Below are 17834 nucleotides of genomic sequence, written 5' to 3'. Positions count from 1 at the left end.
CGACGTCAAACTTTAAAAATAATTTCTTATTTAGCAATGTAGTATGTAAGTAGGATTTGGATTTTAATAAAGTTATACAATGTAATACATTGAGCTTCTTTCTTACTGCATCTATTATATTTCTTCCTTTTGTGTTGTGCGCCTCTCTTAAAAGTTTGCATGCGTGGGTAGCACAGTTGGTTTTCAAGTATTTTTCTTTCCAATTTAATTGACGCACGAAAGTAGCTGATGCCTCTCATAACTGTTCGATGCTTTATGGAAAACAAGTTCTTTGTGAGCGAAAGACAGGTGCATTTGATATTTATATTTGACTAAATAAAACTATTTAAGAAACGAAAACTCGTTATGTTGTAACGCTACACAGTGCATGACTAAGGACATAAAAATGAGATGTTATTCTTACATGGGCGATAGAACTACAAATTTTACAATTCTGTTCGAAGTGTCTACCTATTCGACTCTTTAATTTTGCATATTTACCAAAGACTGCCTACTGGAGGTAATCAACCTCCCATTGCTTCAGAAACATTAATCTAGTGATGTCATTCATTGACACAAAGGTGGAAAGTCTAATTACAACAAGGAAATTCGGCTCGTTCAAGACGGGTATTATTGTATCTAGCTAGAAAAACTTCCCAAAGTCCAGATGCACTTTGGATATCACATCGCCGTTTTGCCCAATTTTCTTCTCGGGATATTCCCTTTCCTGAGTCTTGGTCAGCATTCAATTAGGCAAGGCACACAGTTTTACAAACTGGTGGACAGTTATCTGGTGGGAAACACAACATCGACAAGACACGTAAAGGACTATTTTGACTGTTCCTTCCTCTGTCTGGAGCACGAACCATTCGCTTGCCTGTCGTTCAATATGGCTCGGAATAGTGACAACGGCTATCATATCTGCGAATTAAGCAGTTCAGAGAGATACCTTGAGCCGCAAAGAATAGAAGAAAGGCTCGGCTATGATTATTATGGCACAACTACTGAAGTATGTGATACGTCTTACTTGTTTGTAGTCCTGGGTTTATTAGTCTGTCACAACATTAACTGTGATCAAAAGGTTTACAACTGTTTTTTTCTTCAATGCAAGCATCTGATAAAGTAAAAAAGGGGTAATTTTGTATTTCGATAGTATGTTTTCGAAGTACAGGAACACCTGTACTGAGCAAACCTCAAATTGAACGGACCCCCGGAGCTTTTGCATCACACGGGCGTTAAACGAACTAAAAAAAGAAAAACAGAAGAAAGGCTCGGCTATGATTATTATGGTACAACTACTGAAGTATGTGATACGTTTTAGTTGTTTGTAGTTCTAGTTGAAATGGTCTGTTATAACTATAACCACGATCACACGGTTGACGATCACTTTTTTACTTTCATGAAGTCATCTGATAAATGTAAAATAATTTAAATATTGTTCAGTTATATGTTTTCGAAGTACAGTAACACCTGCACTGAGCAAACTTTAAATTGCGTGAATCTCCAGAGCCTATGTATCACGCGAGCGCTAGACAAAGCGTCGTCTTCCATGTAAACATTAGAAAATGAAAAAGTGCGGATTCGGACTTAAAAAAACTATATTTATAATTATAGTTACACGACGAACTGAGGAAAGAAAATGAACTTCACAAGCAAGGAACTTAATCAGGGTCTATAATAAGAGATTTGAGTTTCATTTCCAATCGATTTCTCACGCTTCGGTCTGTTGAGTAAACAGCTGAGGATATTTCGCCAGGAGCTCAAAAGCGCGATGCGAAATCTTCATTTTTTTCTATGACTTCTCTATTGTGTTCAAAAACAAGGGGAGTTCTAGGGTACTTTTGTAATAATAGGAGATATATTAGTCTCTTTTCAGGATATCTCCATGTTCCAGTAATCCATGTAGTAATGGAGGGACGTGCTCTCAAGGCAAGCGGTCTGGTGAATTTTCCTGCCAGTGCCTTCCACAAGTGACCGTGCTTCCGTTTATTGACAACAATTGTAATATTGGTAAGAGGTTTGAAGTTGTGGATTAGAACAAAAAGAAACCACCGAAATTGAGACTTATTTGCTGGGATTACCAAGTTTGGTTCCTATGGGGATTCTATAACTTAATATCGTCGAAAACTCCCTTTGATTTTCGAATATGACCTTTTTCCATTGTTTGCTCGTTGCATTACGCTACGTAATAACTTTTTGAACGCTTTCCCTTGTAAAATTCCCATAACTATGAGACATATGCCGAAAACGCCGCTTGATTTTTATTTTCTTCTGTTTTCTATATCGTATTCAAAGATGCGAAGAAGATGGTTCGCTACAAATCTGTGGAAGGAGTGTTTCATACTAAAACAGGCAGGTATAAGCTAAACTATGAAAATGCCAAACGTTTATGTGCACTTCAAGGAGCACAATTGGCCACATACAGCCAACTACTCAAGGCCTGGAAAGCTGGTGCTGAAACATGCGAGTAAGTAAATGTTTACTTTTTTTCTTCCCCTTTCACTTCGTCTTTGTAACGGCCCGTTCTACTACATCCCTTAAGGAAATGCCGATGGGAATTGTCTCAAGTTGTGAGCAAAACTTCTGTAGCAAAATCTTTATCTTTAGGTATCATACTAACAGTTTATTTTGGTAGCCGAAAGTAGAACATGCAGAAAATTGATGAGGTGCTTATAAAACGTATGCTCTGTCCTCTGGGAATGGGAACCCAATAAGACTAAGTCTTCCTTATGCAAAGACACTGTAATGACTTGTTAATGCACCTCTCTGCAGAGAACACTTTTGTTAGATGGTTTTTGATTTGATAGTTAATTTGTTTGAAATTCAGGTTTGGATGGTTAATTGATGTCACTGCGCGCTTCCCAATGCAGACGAAAAGGGCACCTTGTGGAAATAGGGTTGGCATCATTGGCTCTTCTTTACGAATATCCAAAAGGCACACTTATAACGCTTGGTGTTTCAAATAAGAGTGTCGCGAAAAGTACAATTTTAGGAGAATTAGGTAACCAAGGCAACATCGCCAAACGCTAAACCATGACGCGCAGATCACAAACAGCTGCTAATCTGGTTGACGGAAAACCGCAAGAAAGAAAAATAGAGAAACATTAGTTGCGTAAAGAATTCTTGTTTTATGGTTTCTACCTTCTTAAGCAGCACTCAAAGAGACTTAAGAGTCAGAGTTGCACTTCCCAAGTAAGCGGCTTGTTGAGAAAGTTTCTCGAACAAGACTCAACGTGGCGTCGTGTAAGATAGAGTTTTCATTAAATTTGAATCCAAAATTGTAAGGATAGGCCTCTTTATGGAATCGCAAGACTCGATTTGTGTCATAGCATCAAAGCATGCATGCTCTACCGATTGAGGTAACAAGCTTACTGCTTAATTAGTATTCATTGCTAAGTAGATCACATTCACATTCATTTCTTAACAACCGCAGTTCACATATATGATTTTCATATATTCGTAGTTATGGATTCATCGCTTCACGGATTCATTAAGATCCAACACCGGTATCACAAAGATCATAGGCCGTAGAGGCCTAATTTTTTTTTTTCAGGCCTTTTTTTCTTTCAATCCTTAATTCATTCCAGTTGTCCTCAAAAAGGCGTAAAATGCCCAGAAGGGATTGGTAATAAATTCATTATAATCTCTGTTGTAGCTTGGTATCCAAGTGTATGTATAATCCAGCAAAATTAATAAAAAACAAGGTCGCTCATGTAGCCACATAAAGAAAGCACCACAGTTGGAAAAACTCACATCTTGAGTGGATAGCAGCAGATATGTCACGAATTTAAGAAAATATATGACATGTATTATTAAAAACGCGTTTCGACAGTTTTTCTGTTGTCTTCAGTTCTGATTATACAAAGTACAAAGTTTCAAAGTGTATCAAATGCTAATTTGGCAAAACGATCAATAGAAAAAATTGAAAACAGTGTATGCAATTACAAGGAAAATTTAACAGCGATTGGTGAGCAACAATTCCGTAATCATACTCAGAACTGAGTAGCACATCGATTCGAATGAAAAAGTTTGTACATCTATTAATGAAGACGTTGAATTTCTTTCTTAATACATCAATTCTGTTTCTAACTTTCGTGCTGTGCGCCTCTTTTGGAGGGCTGCGTACGGGTGTAGCACAGTTGGTTTTCAATTATTTTTCTTTCCACCTTAATTACAAAGCATGAAAATAGCTGATGCCTCCTATAACTGTGCGACGTTTTTTGGAAACAAGTTGTCCGTGAGTGAAAGATAGGCCTGTTTAGGTGCATTATATATCTATGCTTGGCTAAATAAAACTATTTAAGAAACGAAAACTTGTTCTGTTTCGTAAACGTACTTGCAGCAATACACAGTACGCTGATAACTAGGAACATAATATGAGATGATATTCTTACGATGGGCAATAAAACCATACGTTTTATATTTCTATTCGAGGTGTGCAGCTGGTTTTCAATTATTTTTCTTTCCAACCTAGTTACAAGGCACGAAATTAGTTCATGCCTCTCATAACTAATCTCATAAAGATGCTTTTTGGAAAACAAGTTCTTTGTGGGCGAAAGACAGGTGCAATCGATATCTATGCTTAACTAAATAAAAACTGTTAAGAAACGAAAACCTCTTCTCTTTCGCAAACTTATTTGCAGCAATACACAGTAGATTACAAGGAACATAAAAATGAGATGTTATTCTTACGATGGGCAATAAAACTGAACACTTTACATTTCTGTTCGAGGTGCACAACTGGTTTTCAATAATTTTTCCATTCAACTTAATTACGAAGCACAAAATTAGCTAATGTTTTTTTTGCCCGTTGACAAACAAGTTCTCTGTAAGCCAAAGATAGGTGCATTCGATATCTATGCTTGACTAAATAAAACGATTTGCTCAACATTCAGTTAGGCAAGGCAGGCAATTTTACAAACTGGCGGACAGTTATCTGGTGGGAAACACAACATCGATAAGACACATAAAGGACTATTTTGATTGTTTTTCCTCGGTCTGGAGCACGAACCATTCGCTTGCTTGTCGTTCCATATGGCTCGGAATAGCGACAATGGCTATCACACCTATCAATTAAGCAGCAGTTCAGAGAGATATCTTGAGCCGCAAAGAATGGGAGAAAGGCTCAGCTATGATTATTATGGCACAACTACTGAAGTATGTGATACATCTTGATTATTTGTAGTTCCAGGTTAAAAATTCTGTAGAAACATTTATTACACCCATTTTGAAATCACTGGTGGTCCCTGTAATCTGATTGGCTCTAATTGATGTGATTTATTCACGAATCGCACCATTTTTTGCTTTAAATCGCGTCTTTTTCCCAGCCAATGAGGAGGCTATACTCAAAACAAAACAACCAATCAGATTTCAAGGCTTGTTTAAAGTAACCGATCAAATTGCAGAAAAATGAAAGACGAAGAGTATCATATGGCAAATTTTGCAACTTTTCTCTCCAAAATTCTTACATTTCCCCCCAAAAAGTGGATGAACTTAGTTTCCGACCGGCTCAGTACTGCATCAGTAAAATATTTGAACTGACCAAGTCCTGTATTTGGGAGTGATTTCAAAATGGATGAAATAAGGTGATAATTGAACCCCGATCATTCGATTTTGAAATCACGCTATGATTTCAGTGCAAATTGCAATCCATTCAGTTCAGTTACCATTATTAACCGTGATCAACAAGTTTACGACTGCTTTTTTCTTTAATACGAGCATCTGATAAAGTTTAAAAGGTGTAATTTTGTATTTCAATAATATGTTTTCGAAGTACAGTAACTCCTGTACAGAGCAAACCTCAAATTGACCGGACCCCTTAGAGCTTTTGCATCATACGAGCCTTAGACGAACTAAAGAAAGAAAACTTAAAAAAAAGAAAAATGAATGAAATGGATGGTGAATTTTCCTGCCAGTGCCTTCCAGATGTGACCGTGCTTCCGTTTATTGACGGCAATTATTATATTGGTAAGAGGTTTGAAATTGTTTGTAGGAAAAAGAATTATTAATCAGAGGAAACAGAAACTACCGAAATTGACAATAATTTGCTAAATTTATATAAAAATATCATAGAAAAGTAAATGGTTACCCAGTTTTGGAGCTCTTCCTCATGGGCGTATAAATGACGCTCTTCCTTTTTTCAGTCCCATGTTTTATTATTACTATCATTATTATTATTGCTAACATTATTAATAGTATTTTCATCGTTACTATAATTATTATTAATTTTTTATTATTAATACGATATTTTTGTGATATATTTGATATCCAGGTATTTGATATCCGTCGGACTTTGTAGAAACACTTGTCGTTCTTTGTATTAAGTTATGTACAGATGGTCGGAAGAAAAAAATACATAGTGGTCAAAAATCGTGATTATATTTTATCTTAATTATTGCACTTGATAATTTTTTTTTCTGAAATATCGCGCCTCGTTAACCCACTTCACTATGCCTAAGTTACCCATCATCAGTAATAATCAGAAAAAGGGACATCTCAAATGATGTGGCTGGTCTAAAATAACAATGTAGCGAAGAGACATCTCAGTATCGAAATTTTGTGTTCAATTTTCATTCTATATGTGCAACAGTTTGCAAAAAGGCATTTCCACTCTGTCGCAATATCTTGAAAAAGGGAATGAAAACAACGATAGTTATTGATTTTTAACCCGAGCTTAACCTGAAAAAGGAGGCCAGTGTTATATTTGCAATTGTAGCTAGTCGTTACGGATTCTCATCTATAGGCTCTAAGAAAACTGTCATGACGATGACTGACAGATGAAGGAAAAAAAGAAAGAGGCCTGGAAAAAGTCAGGCGTCTATGGGATTCGAACCTGTACTCTCTAGATACTAGTTTGTAGCTCACATTTTTACAGACGTTCTTTCTGTTTCTTCTTAGTTTGAAACTCATCACCTATAATCATATCTTTACTTTCTGTCATGAACTGGTAAAATTAATTTATTTTATTTCACTTTTAGAACAACATTTTTGCTTTTTTCACCTGCTGTAAAAATATACAATTCTATGGTAACTTACAATACTGCTTATGAATACTATTTTAGGGTTCATTAAAAATGCGCTCTTCATTTTCCAGAGCTGACTAATCGAGAAAAAGACAAATAATCGACCAACAGTAAAGAGAAAGTGTTGTTATGAGTAACTGTTTTTGTAAATATTAGCTTCTAGAAATCACCGGACTGCTCACTCATGCCGAAGTGCATACCATAGAACTTTCTAGAACATTTCATCAAGTCACTTCTAGGCTTCTGGAAGGTTCCAGAACACTTTCGGAATATATATACCTTTGATCATTTGAACAAGTTTTAAGGAATAGTATGGAACACCAAATAGGGTCGATTTAAAACGATCAATATTTCAAAATATGGACATTTTACTCGAAAAATCAATAACACTTGCTCACATCCTTTGTGTCCTTTATAGTTTCTGGCGATTTCTGCCGTTTTAAGCTCGCTTTTCCATCACTTTTATTCCTGTCAAAAGACGAATTCAAGGCTGCACAATCCGATTTCGACCGTTGTCTAAGTGGAGGTGGTTTGCGCCCCGAAAATCCTCCCGATCGGCATTTTTCTTAGCTATACTTCACGATTGAAGATCACTTCGCCCTGGGACGTCTCGATAACAAAACTCCCCGCACATTTCGCTAGAAACCGACGACCGTTTTCTAGCTGCATTTCCAAGGTCGCTTCTCTCTGGCTATGCTCTTGACAATCAGACTGGACACGGCTGCAGAAAAGACTTATGTACGAGGTCAATTTTCTCCCTACTGCGAGTGGTACGGTCGATCAATGTACAATACTTACCCTGTCCCCACAGAGACACCTATTTACGCTAAAATGCTATCGAAGGGAAAGAGATCCAGTGAAATTGACTGTGAAGCGAGTCATAAAAGAGTTAAGAGTGACAAAGTTTCGAGATGAATATCCTAAGATTTTATTTCGGGAACTTCGGGGATGGATTAATCCTTTTGAAATCACGGGCGAAAAGCTTATATTAATAGAGAACACATTTTCAAGTGCGAATCTAAAATAAATATTTAGGTAATAGCTTTTCGCAAGTAGGAATCCGACATCAGACTTAAAATAATTTCTTTTTAGCAATGTAGTATGTAAGTAGGATTTGGATTTAAATAAAGTTATACAATGCAATACATTGAGCTTCTTTCTTACTGCATCTATTATATTTCATCCTTTTTGTTGTGCGCCCCTCTTAAAAGGTTGCATGCGTGGGTAGCACAGTTGGTTTTTAATTATTTTTATTTCCAATTTTATTGACGCACAAGAATAGCTGATGCTTCTCATAACTGTACGATGCTTTATGGAAAACAAGTGCTTTCTGAGCGAAAGACAGGTGCATTCGATAACTATATTTGACTAAATAAAAATGTTTAACTTTAAGACCCAGATTTTTTTTACACCATATTTTTTCCCCCGAACGACGACAACATTTTGAGTCACAGATCATCAGGATTTTAATTAAATGCTATAAAACCATATATGTATGTATTCCTTATAAAATTATCTTTCCAAAAAGCTGTGTTTTTATGTAATTAAAAATAATTTGAGCCTTTCAGGGTAAGCACAGTACTTGCTCACTGTTTGCGATGAACCCTAAAAGATGAAAACACTGTCATATTTCATCATGGAAAAGATCCCTGCCTGGTTTAGTTTTATGTTAACCAGATTCTGCAATTTCTAAGGAACAGAATGCAAAAAACCCCTTGTGAATATCATAAAAAGAACAGAAATTATGCATTTTTTTGTAATTTCGATCCGGCTCCAAAATGTCAAGCCTTTCAACAACAAACCTGATCTGAAATCTAATAACAGGCAAAGGAGTTTAGAAAAAACCCTTCCATTTGCTCAAAAGGTATATCAAAAGCACAAAACAGTTCAGTGTTCTGAATACAATAAAATAAAAATTCTGAATACAATAAAATTCCCTGAAATTCACAAGCCAGTTGCAATCAGTTCTTGCTAAAAGTTGCAGAGACTAAACTCTCGATTTCAAATGTTCAGAAGAAGACAATGTTGTTTGTGTAAATGCAAAGTACATGTCCAGCAGTCTTTACTACCGCCAGTAAATAGGTGATGTATGCCATTTTTCCCAGCAATTTCTGTCCTTTGTGATGCATAACGGAGTGCGATTACAAGTAACACAGACAATTTGTGACTTGTATCGAAAGTTCTTTCCTAGATCCTGCACAATGGCTTTCTTTGCACAAACAGCACAGTCTCTTCTTGTGTCAGTCACCTCCAGGACATGTCGTCTGTCATTTAGCCTTTTCTCATCTGCCTCAGATAGAGGGAGGGAGGGGGGTCGACCAGATTTTCGACGAAATGACCTTTGTCCAATCAGCTGGCGAGCAACTTCCATTCGGAAGTCAATAAACTCCTGGGAGGACTGGGGATTTGCTTTCCTCATTATAATAAAAGAATCAAGAAGGCAAACCTCCAGGCCATACCCTAAGAGCTTCTTCCATGCCTTTCTTGACTTTCTGACCACAGAAAAGGTCTTGATAAGCTGATCTGATAGGTCCACCCCACCCATGTACTTTTGGTAGTCCACTTGGGCAGGGGGACATGGAACATCGACTTGCTCATGCCCATTCTTCCGTGGTATAGTTGGAAGGGTGCCATCAGGATTTTTAGGAGGGTGAATTGTTGAGCAAACCTCAAATTGCATGAACCTCCAGAGCCTTTGTACCACGCGAGCGCTAGACAAAGCGTCGTCTTCCATGTAAACATTTGAAAATGAAACAGTGCGAATTCGGACTTAAAAAATTATATTTATAATTATAGTCACAAGACGAACCGAGGAAAGAAAATGAACTTCACAAACAAGGAACTTAATCAGGGTCCATAATAAGAGATTTGAGTTTCATTTCCAATCGATTTCTCACGCTTCGGTCTGTTGAGTAGACAGGATTTTTTGCCATGAAAACAAAAGCGCGATTCGATATCTTTTTTTTTATGACTTCTCTATTATGTTCAAAAACACGGAGAGTTCTAGGGTACTTTTGTTATAATAGGAGATATATTAGTCTCTTTTTAGGATATCCCCATGTTCTAGTAATCCGTGTAGTAATGGAGGGACGTGCACCCAAGGCAAGCGGTCTGGTGAATTTTCCTGCCAGTGCCTTCCACAAGTGACCGTGCTTCCGTTTATTGACAACAACTGTAATATTGGTAAGAGGTTTGAAGTTGTGAATTAGAACAAAAAGAAACCACTGAAATCAAGACTTATTTGCTGGGATTACCAAGTTTGGTTCCTATGGGGATTCTATAACTAAATATCGTCGAAAACCCCTTTGATTTTCGAATATGACCTTTTTTCCATTGTTTGCTCGTTGCATTACGCTACGTAATAACTTTTTGAACGCTTTCCCTTGTAAAATCCCATAGCTATGAGACATATGCTGAAAACGCCGCATTATTTTTATTTTCTTCTGTTTTCTATATCATATTCAAAGACACGAAGAAGATGGTTCGCTACAAATCTGTGGAAGGAGTGTTTCATACTAAAACAGGCAGCTATAAGCTAAACTATGAAAATGCCAAACGTTTATGTGCACTTCAAGGAGCACAATTGGCCACATACAGCCAACTACACAAGGCCTGGAAAGCTGGTGCTGAAACATGCGAGTAAGTAAATGTTTACTTTTTTTCTTCCACTTTCACTTCGTCTTTGTTAAGGGCCCGTTCTTCTTCATCCCTTAAGGAAATGCCGGTGGGAATTGTCTCAAGTTGTGAGCAAAACTTCTATAGCAAAATTGTTATCTATATGTATCATACTAACAGTTTATTTTGGTAGCCGAAAGTAGAGCACGCAGAAAATTGATAAGGTGCTTATAAAACGTATGCTCTGTTCTCAGTGAATGGGACCCCAATAGGTCTAAATCTTCTTTATGCCAAGACATTGTATTGACTTGTTCATGCACCTCTGATCAGAGGACACTTTTGTTAAACAGTTTTTGATTTGATAATTCGTTATGCTACGTTATTTAGAGCTTCTTCACGTTTTGAAATATTTCATTAGGTACTAACTTATTTTTGGTAATTTTCTTGAAATTCAGGTATGGATGGTTAATTGATGCCACCGCGCGCTACTCAATGCAGACGAAAAAGAGAGGTTGTGGACATAAAGTTGGCGTCATCGGCTTTTCTTCACCAATATCCAAAACCAGCACCTACAACGCTTGGTGTTTTAAATAAAAGTGTCGCGAAAAAAAACGATTTTAGGAGAGATAGGTAACCAAGGCAACATCTGCACATCGGCACACTCTAAACCATGACGCGCGGCTCACAAACAGCTGCTGGTCTGGTTGACAAAGAACCAAAAAAAAAAAAAGAATGAAACATTATTCGCGTATAGAATTCTTAGCTTGTGGTTTTTACCTTCTCAAGTAGAACTCAGAGAGACTAAAGAGGAGTCAGAGTTGCATTTCTTAAGTAAGCGGCTTGTTGAGAAAGTTTGTCGAACATGGCTCAACATGGTGTTGTCTAAGACAGAGTTTTCAGTAAATTTGAATCCAAAACTGTAAGAATAAGCTTCTCTACGGAATCGCAAAACTAGATTTGTGTCATAGTTTAATTAATAAGAAAACTCTGTTTACATGCATGCTCAACCAATTGAGGTAACAAGCTTACTGCTTAATTAGTATTCTTTACTAAGAAGATCACTTTCATATTCATTTCTTAATAACCGCAGTTCACATATATGATTTTCATATATTCGCAGTCATTGATTCATCCCTTCACGGATCTATTACAAACCAACACCGGTACCGCAAAGGTTATGGGCCGTAAAAGGCTAATTTTTTTTAGGCTTTATTTTCTCTAATGCTTAAACAGTGTTGGTTACTGCGAAGATCGCTTTCATGCGCGCAAAATGTATTCTGTTGCCCAGTTCGCTAAATCATTTCTCCGCCTAATTGAAAAACACTTTTCCTTATCCTCAAGATTTCCAACATCAACAGCCCTTTCAATTGGGCAAAAGTTTCATTACAAACGTGCCCAAAATTACCAAAAACTATCATTGTGAGTTCGTAAATAGATTTTCTCGTGTGTAGCAATTGTGGGATCTAAAACAAATCAGTAATAAGTTGTTATTACCACTGAACAAAACCGCGGACTTTAAGAGTCCTGCTGATAGCCAATTTCTATTAAGTTTGTTTAATCAAATTTTCTTTTCGGCCCGACTTTTTTTGCAAAAAACAGATTTTACTACTTCTGTTTTTAACATAGGAGTAAATATCAAGCACTCAAGGTTTCATAGTCCTGGAAAACAAACTGCTTAAAATTCGTAATGCTTAATTTTAAAAAAAATTGATTCTTAGCGTGCATCATTGCTCTTGGGTTTAATCCGAAAAGCAATTATGTCACTTTAAAACACAGTGTGACACTTTCATTTTCTATTGTAGGCAGGCATTATATTTAGTTATTGTGGAAAGCTTTTATGATTTCTCTCTTCAAAAGCCGAGTTGCAGCGTCCTAGACAACTTTGAACAAATCCCCTAAAACGTTCAAGGTAAGCGTGCAATGGCTATCGTGAACCTAAAAACGATAGGTGTTGTCGAAAAAAGCAAAAAAAAAAGTGTTGAAAAGACTGATTACAAAATAGGACTGTGCGAGAGGTGTTAAAGAAATTGAAAAAAAAAAAAACCAACGAAGACACTTATGTAATAACTTTTGATGTTGTCGCGTTACGTACGTGACCTAGTGACATTCTTTGCCGAAATATCTTCGTCCGCAATTAGTAGTTATCGTAATGAAGTGTTATATAATTCTGTAGCAGAGTGTTTCTTGGCTCTCGAGCTACGTAGCCGTTCCGAAGGATTTCGAGATAATTTTAGGTATAGATTCGACCCGAAGGGTCTCAGAAGTAGTTTAGTGTTTATTTATTGGTGTTTCGTTAGACCAAAAGGAAAGAAAAGAGAACGATCTTATCTTCTCTTACTCAAAGACATACAGGCGGTTTTGATGATGGAAAATTTCTTCTTACACAATCATCCTGGTGGTATAATTGACTCTGGCAGCATGCTGCGTTAAAGCAACGTCTCTTTAAATAGGTAACGTCAAACTGCTCAATCAATTACCACGTTTCGCTGTGTCCACAGTTTTTTTTTACGGTCAACCTTCCACCTTCGATAATGATGTATTTCACAAAAAGCTTCACCATTTTGCTGATCTTTCTTGTCACAATGATAAAATCACTTTGTTTCGCTCAGCACCTGATCAAGCACGATAGGCAATTTTACAAAATGGCGGATATGGTCTTGGTTGGAGATTTAACATTAACAAGAAAAGTCAAGGACATTTTCGAGTGTGTCTTCCATTGCCTGGAGCATGGTCCATCCGCTTGTCTCTCGTTTAATATTGCTAAAACTTCTCACGATGGGTTTTATAGTTGTGAGTTGAGTGACTCGGAAAGGTGTCTGGATCCACAAAGAATGCAAGGAGATCCTGCTTTGATTATTTCGGCACGTCTGCTGAGGTAAGTTTTTGACATCTACCTCTATAGCTCACTAAGAAAACACTGAAAATGAGATTAACAATCCAGGGAATCGACATAAATCAGCATAACTCCTGAACAATTACAATATAGTGACTGTACTAGGCTAAAACTTCGGAGAGTAAATCCCACCATTCTAGGCCATGGAGGAACTCTAAAAAATGTCTTAGTTTATCCCTCCTCTGGCAACTGACTCGTAAACTTAACGCGAAACAGATCTTAAAAGGAGGACATACCTCATTGATAGCTGAACCTTCCAGAACAACAGTTGTTATGCAACTTATTTTTAAACCTTTTCTTCGAGGCCCATAACTTATTCTAAAGCAACTACCCTATATTACCATTACCTCACCTCTGCACGCATATTTCGCCTTTTGAAAGTAAGAAACATATAAAATTCAACCTTCTAATCCCAGCTAAAGTCTGCTAGGTGAGGCAATCGGGAGATTATACTGCTTTCCCCAATCCTTTGCATTATGGATGGGAAAATAAGCCTAGACCAACTTGCAGCTGCTCAAAACTGCATGATCACAGAGCTTATTCCAGAACTTATCGGGTCTTTGCATCCAAATTAGCACCAAATATATCTTTTGGTTTTGAAGTGACTCCTCTCTAATCTGATTAGAATTTAGTTTATTTCAAGCCTATCTATACGTAACAACAGCCCATGTAGTAATGGAGGGACTTGCACTCTTGGTTCACGATTGGATGAATTTTCCTGTCAGTGTCTCCCAGAAGTTATAGCGCTGCCATTTATTGACGATAAGTGTAACGTTGGTAAGTCTAGTGAAAGTTGCTTTGCCTAAATGTTTTTGGCTTAACGAGGAAGAAAGCTTACGGGATACTGGATATCTAATTAACGAATTATCACCTTACTAATTATACGTTATAGGTTTAAAACGCTATTGCCATCCCAACATCACGCAAAGGTAATGATATAATGAGACATATTCCTTAAAGTTTAATATAGGGGCTTTTTGTCTTCTGCCTACTATCATTGGTAATATACTGAGAACTCATACATGTACATACGAGAACTTTTCTATTTGATCGTTAGCCCCTCTTTCCCATTCATTCATAAATTCCGAAATTCTTTGAAAAAAAAAAGAAGAAAAAAACTATAAAAACAGACGCGAAATTGTAACAATGATTTAGTGTTGTTTTCACGGTTTTTAACTTTCACAATTAAATATTCGATGCTATGGGTAATTTCGTTTATTTAGATACGTACATCATGGGAAAGACGCTTCCTACAGAGCGAGTATTTCAAACCTACGCTGGAAGATACAGACTGTCCTTTTACGACGCACAGCCTCTTTGTGCTTTACACGGAGCGATGTTGGCCACATAAAGTCCGCTGAACAAAGCTTGGCAGGCTGGTCTCGAAAGATGCTCGTAGGTTGCTGCTTACTTGTTTGCATGCATTTATCATGGCTATTACGAGTCTACATGTAAATAACACTAGCTTACAGAATCTCGTCGCCATTTATAAACTGATATTGATTTGATAATGTGAAAATTGGTTACCATTAAGAGATCTTAAGAATTTCTCAAGCTGACTTTTCTAGGCCTGCTTTAGAGCAAATAGAGGAAATATAGGTCGTAGTTTGTGTTTGTTTATCTGATGCAGAAAAAAATGGAGCTACGCTGTCGCTGGGAACACGGTGACGTGAAAAACTTGAATAAATTTGTGGTAATGAATGAAAAGAGTTCATTGATACTTCTGGCATCAAGAGTGCCGATTTGAAAGATACATTTTTTTCTAGGGATTTGCGGCTTTCCGTGACTGCCTGATTTAGGAAAAGACTACAGACTGCCATGTGCTGCAAGTTCAGAAAGATGCAAAACTCTACGCGGCCTTTGCCCCCATCCAGACACACAAATCAACGGCAAACAATCTTGGTGTATTTTCGTAGTTGCTTCTTTCTTTCAAATTTAATATATAGATTTAGGCAAGCCTAAAAGCGGAGCTCGAATTTTATTCTCTCGCACGTCTCTGTAACAAAGCTAAAGCCCCTACTATGGATAAAGTGCGTGGTAGTGTTAATGGATTTTCATTCGCAACTTCTCCGTTTTCGTGTAGAGGACTGATTATAAGATAGCGTCCGTGGTACAGTTGGCTGCGCATACTAAAAGTAACACCTTGTACGTTCGGTCGTAAATCCAATTTTTTTCGGCTTGATAGGTTACCACTATTTTGTATACTTATGGGGCTACGCGAGCTCCACTATAAGTTGCGTTTGCCAACATTTTTTCTCTTTTTACTTTTCAGATGTGGATGGCTCATCGATGCAACCGTTCAATTGCCAATGCAAACAAAAAAGAATGGTTGTGGAAATAAGATAGGCATTATTGGATCGTCCAAAAAACAAAATAAAGGCGACAAGAGCAACGCCCGGTGTTATCTTAAGTAACAACTCAACGAAGACCTTGAATGAGAGAAAGGATTTGGGATCCAGTCTTTATTTATCACCTGAGAGAAGAGGGAGGGAAGGATGTTGGGGGGAGCACGTGGTTTTTGAGGGTAAAAAGGGTTGGAGGAATGTGTAAAATTTACCACCAATTAACTGCCAATATTAGATAAAAATGACATAAAGATTGAATGAAAATGAGCACCCTTAATAGATAGATGACTTGATTCATACACGAAAAAATCAACACAATGTAAGGTTTGGTGCCTAGCTAAACTAACCAATAATTAATACAGTATTATAAGAATAAAAACCAATCATATCATTTGAACTGCCTTTCTAGGATGCCTTGTCTCATTCAAAAGCAATCAGGACGTAGTTCATTTTCAAATTCGCTTAAGGGAACTGTTGATCAGATCAACTGGCAAGATGGCACCTCTATGGGAAAACCTCTTCAAATAATTGGCCCTAGGTTGTGGAACAGCCACTTTTCGAGGGAACTAAAATTTTTGAGCGACAAAACCGAGCATAAAGCTAACACAACACAGATAGTAATTCAGATTTCTGTCATATCAACTTTGGGAACATATTCCTCCTTTAAATAAATCTAAGACTTTTGAAATTATTTTTCCCTATTTCTTTTACCGTGAGTTGACATTAACGCTTAATGCTTTTGCAATCGTGTTAAAAATTATCATCCAGGGCTTACTCCTATAACTTCAACAGTTTGCATCCGCTCTTACCTCAATATACATGATAACGATATCTCAGGTTTTGCTTACATACATTGCCACCGACACATGGTAACTGACATGAACTGTTTGGAGCAGTTTTCAGCCTTATTTGTTTCTATAAAAGTAACTGGTGCTAATGCTTTTAGAAAGCTTTCAATTTTCTTTTCTTTCTTATTGTGTGGAGACATTCGGTTTTTTGTTTGTTTGTTTGTTTTTTTGTTTTTTTTGTTTTGTTTTGTTTTTTTGTTTTTTGTTTTCTTTTGTTTTTTTTGTCATACCCATCATTTCATTGTATTATATTAGATATTTTCCGAATGTACTGAGATAAAACAAAGGTGATATAACCTTTTTGTATAATTATGCAATTTCAAGAAGACCTTTTTTTGGCAATGTAGTATGTAGGTAGGATATGGATTTTAATAAAGTAGTAGTATGATTATTCAATCATGGGAATAATATCACCGAACAAATAAGAAATAAGGGAAATACATCAAAACATAAGGAGCGAAAGAGAGAGAGACTTTACCCAAACTCCACGAAGTATTTGTAGCTGTTAATATAAGCTTAAAAAAGAACTGAGTAGCACATCGATTCGAATGAAAAAGTATGTACATCTAGTGATGAAGACATTGAATTTCTTTCTCAATTCATCAATTCTGTTTCTACTTTTCGTGCTGTGCGCCCCTTTTAGAAGGCTGCGTGCGGGCGTAACACAGTTGGTTTTCAATTATTTTTCTTTCCAACTTAATTACAAAGCAAAAAATTAGCTGATGCCTCCTATTACTGTGCGAGGTTTTTTTGAAAACAAGTTCTCTGTGATTGAAAGACAGGCCTGTTCAGGTGTATTAGATATCTATGCTTGGCTAAATAAAACTATTTAAGAAATGAAAACTTGCTCTGTTTCGTGAACTTACTTGCAACAATACACAGTAGATAACTGGGGACATAAAAATGAGATGTTATTCTTACGATGGGCAATAAAACTACACATTTTACATTTCTGCTCGAGGTGCGCAGCTGGTTTTCAACAATTTTTTCATTCAACTTAATTACGAAGCACAAAGTTAGCTGATGTTCTTTTGTTCGTTGAAAAAGTTCTATGTGAGCGAAGACAGGTGCATTCGACATCTCTGCTTGACTAAATAAAACGATTTAAGAAGCGAAAATTTGTTCTGTTTCG

The 17834-nt window shown here is 36.9% G+C and overlaps 1 protein-coding gene across 2 annotated transcripts; it reads left to right on the top strand.

Annotated features, from left to right (window-relative positions):
• The first annotated feature begins 524 nt into the window (after positions 1–524).
• On the top strand, positions 525–11342 carry LOC149035080 (uncharacterized). 2 transcript variants are annotated; one of them, XM_089192660.1, is made up of 4 exons: positions 525–988; positions 10040–10184; positions 10469–10640; positions 11072–11342. In XM_089192660.1, the coding sequence occupies exons 1-4, from the start codon at positions 647–649 to the stop codon at positions 11208–11210; spliced, it is 798 nt and encodes a 265-aa protein (XP_089048786.1). In that variant the 5' UTR covers positions 525–646; the 3' UTR covers positions 11211–11342. The 2 variants fall into 2 exon arrangements, with proteins under 2 accessions (XP_089048786.1, XP_089048785.1); XM_089192659.1 differs by lacking the exons at positions 10040–10184; positions 10469–10640; positions 11072–11342 and adding exons at positions 1845–1989; positions 2275–2446; positions 2807–3057 and having other exon boundaries at positions 529–988.
• The last annotated feature ends 6492 nt before the right edge of the window (positions 11343–17834 follow it).

This window comes from Pocillopora damicornis, chromosome 13, assembly GCF_964200805.1.
Source record: "Pocillopora damicornis chromosome 13, jaPocDami1.2, whole genome shotgun sequence".
NCBI lineage: Eukaryota > Metazoa > Cnidaria > Anthozoa > Scleractinia > Pocilloporidae > Pocillopora > Pocillopora damicornis.
Note: the sequence above shows the minus strand (reverse complement) of the source record. Positions and strands in the feature narration are given on the sequence as shown.